This window comes from Sus scrofa, chromosome 1 (genome assembly GCF_000003025.6).
Source record: "Sus scrofa isolate TJ Tabasco breed Duroc chromosome 1, Sscrofa11.1, whole genome shotgun sequence".
In the NCBI taxonomy this organism is placed as follows: domain Eukaryota; kingdom Metazoa; phylum Chordata; class Mammalia; order Artiodactyla; family Suidae; genus Sus; species Sus scrofa.
In genome coordinates, this window is record NC_010443.5 from 116,317,665 (window position 1) to 116,327,703 (window position 10,039).

At 35.1% G+C, this 10,039-nt stretch overlaps 1 protein-coding gene across 1 annotated transcript in view; it reads left to right on the forward strand.

Moving 5' to 3' along the window:
* PYGO1 (pygopus family PHD finger 1) overlaps positions 1 to 9,089 on the forward strand; it is a 33,393-nt gene extending 24,304 nt beyond the window's left edge. The window contains exon 3 of the mRNA XM_005654441.3: positions 542 to 9,089. Coding sequence (XP_005654498.1) covers positions 542 to 1,666 — 1,125 coding nt within the window. The 3' untranslated portion in view covers positions 1,667 to 9,089. The remainder of the gene's footprint in view (positions 1 to 541) is intronic.

Here is a 10,039-nt window from a genome sequence, read left to right on the forward strand (position 1 = left end):
TTTTCCATTTTGGCCACCATGTGTTAAAATTGCAGTTTGACTAAAATTGGCAGTTTATTTTTCCATTCTGAGGCCTAAAGCTGAGCACTTTAGTAATATTTAAATAGCTACTCCCTGAAGTTAAACTAGGACAGAAACTTAGATCCTGCTTATAATTTTATGGCTATTTGGAGGTGTAAAAGGTATTTTTATTTACAATTTTAAGTGAAAGAGTCTAGAATTATAGGCAAGATATTAAATGAAAATTATGGTAATGAAGCTTCTTTTGAAGGTTGAATACTTTTAGAGTTTGTCATAATCATTTGAGCCCCCAAAGCATACCTTATTTCCTTTCCTAAATGAAAGACACCTATACATTTTTATTATTAAATGTAATTAAATATATAAACATTGTTTGAAATTGAAAAGTCAAGTGAAAAATTAAGTTTTTGTAACACCTCAAGAGAAATTTAACTAAAACTAAGTTCATAAATGTTAACAGGACAATTTTAATGACTTCTTTGATCAAAAGCATGTATTTTACTTTACATTCTCATTTCAGGGGCCTTCTTTTCCTCCATTGTCTGAGTATGCTCCACCACCGAATCCAAACTCTGACCATCTAGTGGCTGCTAATCCATTTGATGACAACTACAATACTATTTCCTATAAACCACTGCCTTCATCAAATCCATATCTTGGTCCTGGTTATCCTGGCTTTGGAGGCTATAGCACATTCAGAATGCCACCTCACGTTCCTCCAAGAATGTCTTCCCCATATTGTGGTCCTTACTCACTCAGGAATCAGCCACACCCATTTCCTCAGAATCCTTTGGGCATGGGTTTTAATCGACCTCATGCTTTTAACTTTGGGCCACATGATAATTCAAGTTTTGGAAATCCATCTTATAATAATGCACTAAGTCAGAATGTTAACATGCCTAATCAACATTTTAGACAAAATCCTGCCGAAAACTTCAATCAGATTCCTCCACAGAATGCTAGCCAAGTATCTAACCCTGACTTGGCATCTAACTTTGTCCCTGGGAATAATTCCAATTTCACTTCTCCACTAGAACCTAATCATTCTTTTATTCCTCCCCCAAACACTTTTGGTCAAGCAAAACCACCACCCCAAAAGCAAGACTTTAGTCAAGGAGCAACCAAAAACACTAATCAAAATTCTTCTGCTCACCCACCTCACTTAAATATGGATGACACAGTGAATCAGAGTAATATTGAATTAAAAAATGTTAATCGAAATAATGTAGTAAATCAAGAGAATAGCCGTTCCAATAGCACTGAAGCTACAAACAACAGCCATGCAAATGGGACACAGAATAAGCCACGACAACCTAGAGGTGCCACAGATACATGCACCACTGAAAAAAGCAATAAATCCTCTCTCCACCCAAGCCGTCATGGCCATTCTTCTTCTGATCCAGTGTATCCTTGTGGAATTTGTACAAATGAAGTGAATGATGATCAGGATGCCATCTTATGTGAAGCTTCTTGTCAGAAATGGTTTCATCGGATCTGCACTGGAATGACTGAAACAGCCTATGGCCTCCTAACAGCAGAAGCATCAGCAGTGTGGGGCTGTGATACCTGCATGGCTGACAAAGATGTCCAGTTAATGCGCACTAGAGAAACTTTTGGTGCACCTGCAGTGGGCAGTGATACTTAATCACAAGCATTAACCACAGTGGTTTTTCCCCCCAAGTATGTTACAGAGGTTCAGTGACACAAGATTTTAATGTTTTATATTATTTTTTTAAATGCACACACACAAAGATTATTTACCTTTTAGTTTTTATTAATATTCCACTTCATTACTAGGGCAAACTTTGTATTGTCTTGTTTGCTATCTTAAATAAGAATAATGTATATAGGGGTGCATTAGGAAGTACTATACAAAGACATGTTAGTTTTTGTTGTTAAGCATAAAAGCCTCTTGAAGCTTCAAAATAATATATAGAAAATGTAGGCAAGTTTTAACTTTTAAAAGTTAGAATCATTGAGAAATGTATCTGTTGACCCTTGAACAACACAAGTTTGAACTGCATAGGTCCACTGATAATGTGGATTTTTTTTCGGTAAACGTACTATAGTACTACATGATTCGTGGTTGGTTAAATACAAGGATGGGGAACCATGGATTTGGAAAGCTGACTGTAAAGTTATATGCTCACTTTTGACTGAGAGGGGGTCAGCACCCCTAACCCTACGTTGTTCAAGGGTCAGCTCTATTGCAGTGCTGAACTTTGGCAGTATTGGACAGTTCAAAAATTTTTTCAAGGATCTATTTAAAATGTTTGCAGAAAGAAGATATGTAGCTAAAACATGGAAGAAAGCATATGTTTTAAGGGATGTTTTTAAAAATAGTAAAGTGTGACACCAGATTCCTTCCTTTCTAGAGTCCTTGAAATGAGTGACTTTTGTATTTTCAAGTCAATCTTTCCAGGATATCTGTTTCCAGGATAGAGTACAGATATGAGACAGATGTTAGCATATAGTAGATATTCAATAAGTATTTGTTGGTCTACTTGTGGATTGTACCACATGAAATTGCTAACATTAGATCAGCTGAAAATTGATTGCAATTAGTAGAGTTGATATAAAGTATGTTTTTAGTTGTGCTGTTTAGAAATGTAACAGTATTATGTTCTTCAAGCTTCAGTTTTCTTTGCTTATTGAGTTGTTATTGTTTTCCAGAAAAATAGATAATACAGTATCTTCAGAAGAACTGTGAATACTTTTCTTAATATCATTTCAAATTGGGACATACTGCAAATGAAATAGGTAGAAATATCAATTTGGCCTTAGAGGGCTCTGTCAGCAAAAGAACTACGCAGTGGTGATTTGAAAAATCTTATTCTGGGGATCTGAATTCAAAAATGAGCCTCAGGAGTTCAAAATCCATTTTAAGCAAAGAGCAATTAAAAGCCAAGATGAGAGCTAACTCCCAACAATTCAAGGCCCTGCAACAAACAGGAGTTTCTACTGTGACTGGGAAAAGTGTAAAAATGGACCTGAGAGTATCCTCTTGAGAGACGAACAAAAATGGAGGCAATTGGAGGTTCATTAAGATTCAAAACAACAGAAATTCATTTTTGGAGTGGATCATAACCTGTGATCTCCCCCGACCCCCAAAGGATACTATATGACAGTTGATAGAAGTTTGTACAGTGGTTGGCTGCTGGTGAAGCTTCCAAACTTGAACCATCTTTGTCATTGTGGCCAAAAAAGTTCTGAAGACCATATGGTGATCTACAAAAGGGATAGTTACTACCATTTAAACCTTGAAATGACAGCAACAGCAATAGTGCCAAGAAGTTAAAATTATGCATGAAAATGTCGATTAAATGTCCTTTCGTTAGGAAACATGAACCCACACTTTTACATGGTAACACTTGGCCTCTTATGTCACAAGGCACTAAAGCAAAGTTAATTGAATTGAGCTGTTAAATTTTGTTGTGTTCATTGTAGTCACCAGAACTTTATTCAGTGAACTGGCATCTTTTTTCATCATTTGAAACTTTCTAAGAAACAACATATTCTTCAATTGAGAAACAGTAATTGGAGGGTTTGAACAATTTATAGAACCTAACAAATGATGAGTTTTATAAAAATGCAATATTTAATATCCTAGTAGAAAAAATTATTAATACTCATTATGCATATTTTGATTGAATAAAACTTATTTTTTTAAATACAGTGTTTTGATTTTGACCTACAAACAAAAACAGCAATTTCATATGGTACAAGGTAATGTTTTCTCCATTTAACTGTAACTAGTTAGAGGTGAGTACAAAATATTTTAAATATAAGTCTAAGATATATGTCTTTATAGTTTTAGGAAATGAAATGATATAAATTCTAATACTAGGTACTCCTTTGAAATCTTTGCCAGTTAAAACCAGTTAAAATGACTCTTGACATTTGATGTGTTCAGTAGCATACTGAGAGATCACAATTTGCTTACACTGTAGCTTTTGTTAGAGACACATAATTTTCTAAATGTTATGTTGTTTTTGAAATCCTAGGGAGTACTGATTTTTAAGAAATGCACCCCATGCCGTATGCTCAGTCCTAGCATCAGATAGTGTTTTTTTTGTTTTTGTTTTTTAAGTGACTGAATGCGGTTAAATACTGAGTAGAACCTTGCAGTGTCCTCAGGATTAACACTTTACATGTATTTACATGAGTTGTGCTCTTTGCTAAAACTGATTATGCTGTTTCTTAAGCCCTCTCCTGCTTACAGTTTTAGTAGCTAGCTTTGTGAAAGTGAAATAACTTCTCCCAAGTTAGTCTAAACTTGGTTTATAACGTGATTCTTTCATTTTCATTTCCAAGTAGTTGTTTTTAAAAACTTACAAGTGAATTATTCAAAAGAAAAGCCCATGGTTGATTCTGACTATGAATCATAGGCAAGCTATAGTCATAGCTGATGAATGCTTTCATGTATTCAAATTAATATTCTTACTGGTATCACACTTGTCTCTACATAACATGAAGTCAGAAGTTATCTTGATGCTTTTTGGTAGGGAAAGTGATGAACTCTAAGAATGGCCAGAGGAGTTCCCACTGTGGCTCTATGGGTTAGTGATCCAGCTCTTCTATGTGGTGGTGCCGGTTCAATCCCCAGGCTGGTGCCGTGGGTTAAGGATTCAGCATTGCTGCAGCCGTGCTGTTGGTCCCTGGCCTGGGAACTTCCATATGCCATAGGTGCTGCCAAAAAAAAAAAAAAAAAAAAAAGAGAAAAAAAAAAGAATGGCTATATATTAATTTGCCTAATTTGACTGAAAGGCTATTATACAAACTGATAAGGCTTTCTTAAGACAAGTGGCGAGCTGCCCTAAACATTAAAAAAAATACTCCGTCAGGGAAAGAAATGCACACGGGTGAAATAATTTTCCAGTAGTATTGCATCTTTTTTGGTGTGATCCTTTTCCTTCATTGAACGGTGTCATCTCACATGCACACATATACACAAAGACAAACATACATGCAGTTGAACAGGAAATCTTGAAGTTTCTCCTACATTTTCAAGTTTTGCCAAGTTCAACCAGTTAGGTTCTCTCACTGAGACTAGGTTACTGATAGAACATTTTAAAGCATCAGTTCCTTTCTCAGAACTTGCTTAGTTCATTTCACTAGAGAATTCCTGGTCCACTTGTCTTTAGATGCTACTGGACTCACTAGTTGTGGAACAGTTTAGTTTGTAAAAGAAAAATTACTCTTCAGATAGAGTGCTTAGAATTAGATTTTTGCGATCCATGTTTTTTTCTTTTGTGTGAAATTCTTTAGGAGTACTGCTATTATGATACTTGTCATCCAAATTAGAAGCTTATGTACATAAAACTGAAGTCTCTCTTGTACTAGTACTTATGGTTCATAGGTGAACACAATATAAAGAAATCCATTGTGTGTGTGTGTGTTGTGTGTGTGTTTTAGACTCCCAACTTTGCCTAGTGGTAGGAAAAAAAATGCTAATAGTAGGTCACCATGAAATCTGCTGACTTTAATAATCCAGATAAAATGAGTGTCAGGAGTCTTCTAATATTCTTTCAAATTTGTTTGTCTTGAATAAACTGAATGCTTGTACTTATTGTCCAACATTCTATAGTAATTGTATTTAATAGTAAAAAATAATATAAGCAGTGATTTTTAAAGGGAGCTTGAGAGAGTTTTTTCTTTTTTTGCATTATATAGAGGTTTCATCTGCATGAAAATTTGTGCTATTTAAGTTTGTTTAAATAAAAGCATCCACATTCCCAAAGGTCACTTGTAAATAGTGGTTTAGAACTCTGTAGAAGATGACTAGATTCTTAAGGAAGCTCATAAAGGCTTTTTAAAACCATTGTATAGTTAACCATTAGTATGCTCAGTGCTTAGTTTTCTTTAACGGAACCAATCAATGTAGGAAGCAGAAGAAAGCAGAGGTCTCCTTTTTCCTGATTTGCTTCAGGAAGGTTAAGTTCTTTGGTATGAGTGTTCCCTGGTTACCTCTTACCATCCTTAACTCTCCAGTGGAATGCTATATAGACCAACTTCGCTTTTCCCTTCCTAGATGTTCTATACTTCAAAATTTCATATCTTTCCTCTAGTCAGATTTCCTGTTTCTTTGTTGGCTGTAGTTGGCCAGACTTTAAGGGAAGAGTGTTTTCCAGCAAGGTGTGAACAAAGATAATAAAGTGGGATTAAATTTCTTTTTTTATTTTAAAGAATTTAAAAGTCTAATAGCTAAGATTTAAGACAATATGACTACATTTCAGGCACCATAGGAAGGAGTGGCTATCAAATTGACTGATGCTTTCTTGGGAGTACTTCCCCAATTTCCTTTAAATTGTTGAGCCTTTTCAAAATTTCATTTCCTCTGCTTCTGAACTCAGAGGTTTTCTCATTTTCTTTTTTCGTTTTCTTTCTTTTCGGCTTTTTAGGGCCGCACCCAAGGCATATGGAGATTCCCAGGCTAAGGTATATGGAAATTCCCAGGCTAGGGGTCCAATCGGAGCTACAGGTGCCAGCCTATGTCACAGCCACAGCATGCAGGTTCCGAGCTTTGATCTGCGAACTACACCAAAGCTCACCGCAACACCGGATCTTTAACCCACTGAGAGAGGCCAGGGATCAAATCCGTGTCCTCATGGATACTAGTTGGGTTTGCTAACCACTGAGCCATGACGGGAACGCCTTCTCATTTTCAAATTTTAGTAACTTCCCCTTTTCCTCTATTCCATTTACCCAGTAAAGCAGCATAGAAGCCTCTTCTGCATTTTTCCAGCTCTTGGCACTCTTACACAGGAGTTTAGAGGCACCCCTGGAGTAAAGAGGCTAGGGATGGCATTAGTGTCTCCCAAGACAAGTTGTCTAGGGCAAATGAAGGGAAGAAAGTTTTCATTGAAAACTTTTCATGAAACCCAATGGATAAGCTTCATCTTTGTCATAAACTGTCAAAATACATTACTTGTAATTATATTAAAATGTATTCTAAATACCTATACTTTTCTTGTTCTGTAGATGATGTAGATGATGTTGCTTGTTAGTTAAAATATCTTTTATAAAAGAAAGTCCTGCTTCTAATCATGATGTATGTGACTTAAATGACTGTTTCATATTAAAACTATTTCTTCTTTATGTACTGCTTACATATACCTCTTTTTGGGATATTAGTTCAGTACTTTTATACAAATCTGAATGTGTTCCACATTGGTGACATGTATTTTTGCAGTAAATTTTTGTTTTGTTCTTAGAGCATGTCTAAAGTAACACATGCACTAGTGCTGTGGTCTGTGGCAAAATTACTGTAATTCAAATTGGAAAATAAAATGTTTCCAGACTTTGTCCAACATTTATTCCTATGGCAAAGGAAATTACTATGTAATACTAATTATTTCTTATGCTGGTATGTTTAAGCTACTCTATGAAGTATGTGAGACATCAATATTTATGGATTAGTAGATGGCCTGATGTCTTTGAAATGGGAGAGAGGGGTAAAATTTGGTATTAGCAATTCATAGTACTCGTAATACAATAAATACTTCTTAAAAAATTGATCTTCCTCTTACAGTTATTATTTACTATGAAATTACCTTAATTGACAGTGCATATTAGGATTTTTCAGCTTGTACCATTAAAATTACATACTAGACTTTGAACATATTCTGATATCTTCCAATCAAAAAAGATATCATTTACTCTCTTAACCAAAATAAGTAGTAAAAATTAATCCATTAAGAAACTATTAAAATTCCATAAAACTCCTCCAATTTACTTAGAATTTGTAACTATTGATTCAAGGACTTGAATGGTGTTTACTGTGTATGATCTGATGAAAAGATTTATTGGAAAAATCGTGAGATTTTAAAGAAAAATGTGTAACCTTGGAAAATTTTTAAGCTTTTTGGAGGCATTAATTTCAGAATACTAGTTTAAAAGCATTCTTTTGTCATTCAACCAATTACCCCCAAAGAACTGTAATAGTTACTTGCACATTTATATATTTGAAGTTACATGCTTAACAGAAAAAAAAAGAATGCTTGTGAGTGCTTAAACAGTATATCTTTTTAAAATACTCAAAATTTTAGGCTTTTATCCATTTAAACTATCCTGAATTAACAAGGTTTTACTCTTATCAGTGATGTATATTACAAGGTAAATGTCTACCGATGTTATGCTAATGATCTCTCCACATTGCATCATTTTTGGCATGGTTGTTGTGGTATATTTTGTATGTTTGATTGTCAGCTATTGATAGAATTAACATAGCAATAAATCTAATTCTGTTCTTAATATTTTTTAAAAATACCAGATTTTTACTGTGTCATATTACCATTATATTTTACTTGAATGCCCAACATTTTTATGGGTTTCTTTTTTGTATTAAGAATTTAGTTTTACACGTTAGGGATTTTTTTCTGGTATTTTCATATGCAGTCTTTTAGAACTGGGTCTGTTTGAATCATAAAAGTTTTCAAGAAGTATTAGTATTAACTGATTCATGAATTGCTTTGTGGAAAGTTTTGAATAAAGTATGAAGTCACTAGGTTACCCTCAAATTGTTCGTTTTCTTTATGTAGTTAATGTATAGTTACATTTTTCAGAGAAATAAAATTGGCTTGGTAACTGATTGAATATACTAGATATAGTGCAGTTTGAATGTATAAGGGCTTCCAAATATTAAACCAAATGATTCTCAATTCTGAAATACTTTTTAATAATTAAATAATGGTAAGCCAGTTCTTATGGTTATTTTTAAGATTTTTAACCCTTATAGTTTCCTCATTACTATTTTTCCTTTTTCCTTAAACATCATGGTAGAATTTAAAATTGGCTATCTTCCACATTTTAGTTTTTTATTCTATAGATAAGTAGTTAAGACAAGTAGAGGTTCTATCAAAACAGTCTATGTTATTGTTGGACATTCTTTTCAGGGATCATGCTGAATGTCATGTGTGCATTGTATAAAGAATGTTATTTATCAGTATATAGACTTAGTAGAAATTCTGTATGGCAGGCTTTCTTCAACAATATGTATTGTAAGTTTGTTTCCTATTAGTGTTATGCTTCAAATTCTTTTAAATAAAGCTAGTTTTTAAAGAGAAAAATAACTGGTTTTTAAGTGCTTGGCTTTCATCAAGACAAGTAGATGTAACAATCCTGGCTTTGGTTAGAAGATATCCCAGGAAATATTAAGCAAGGCAATAGATTACAATTTACCAGTAATTTAGTTTTATACTGTGGAGCAAACCAGTATTTTTGGACAGGACTTCTTATATACTTTTTTTCCTGTGAAGTTTATATATAGCACTGAGTCCTGAGTTTTCCTCAAGTAAATGTGAACATAACCTCTCTCTCCCTCTCACTCTCTTTTTGGGCACACCCGAAGATACAGAAGTTCCCAGGCCAGGAATTGAACCAGAGCCACAGCAGTGGCAATGCTGGATCCTTAACTGCTAGGCCATCAGGGAATTCCTTGATTTCCTTTTTTTTTTTTTTTTGTCTTTTTGTCTTTTTTTTTTGTTGTTGTTGTTTTGTTGTTGTTGTTGTTGCTATTTCTTGGGCCGCTCCCGCGGCATATGGAGGTTTCCAGGCTAGGGGTTGAATCGGAGCTGTAGCCACCGGCCTACGCCAAAGCCACAGCAACTCAGGATCCGAGCCGCGTCTGCAACCTACACCACAGCTCACGGCAACGCCAGATCGTTAACCCACTGAGCAAGGGCAGGGACCGAACCCGCAACCTCGTGGTTCCTAGTCGGATTCGTTAACCACTGCGCCACGACGGGAACTCCTGATTTCCTTTTTTTAATTTCATTGATTTATGCTCTAATTTTAAAGTACTTCTTAAAAAGAATTTTTTTTTTTTTTTTTCTTTTTAGGGCTGCACCTGCAGCATGTGGAAGTTGCCAGGCTACAAGTCCAATTGGAGCTTCAGCTGCCAGAGCACACCACAGCCACAGCAACTTGGGATCAGGATCTGAGCTGTGTCTGCAACCTATACCGCAGCTCACAGCAACGCAAGATCCTTAAGCCACTGAGCGAGGCCAGGGATGGAACC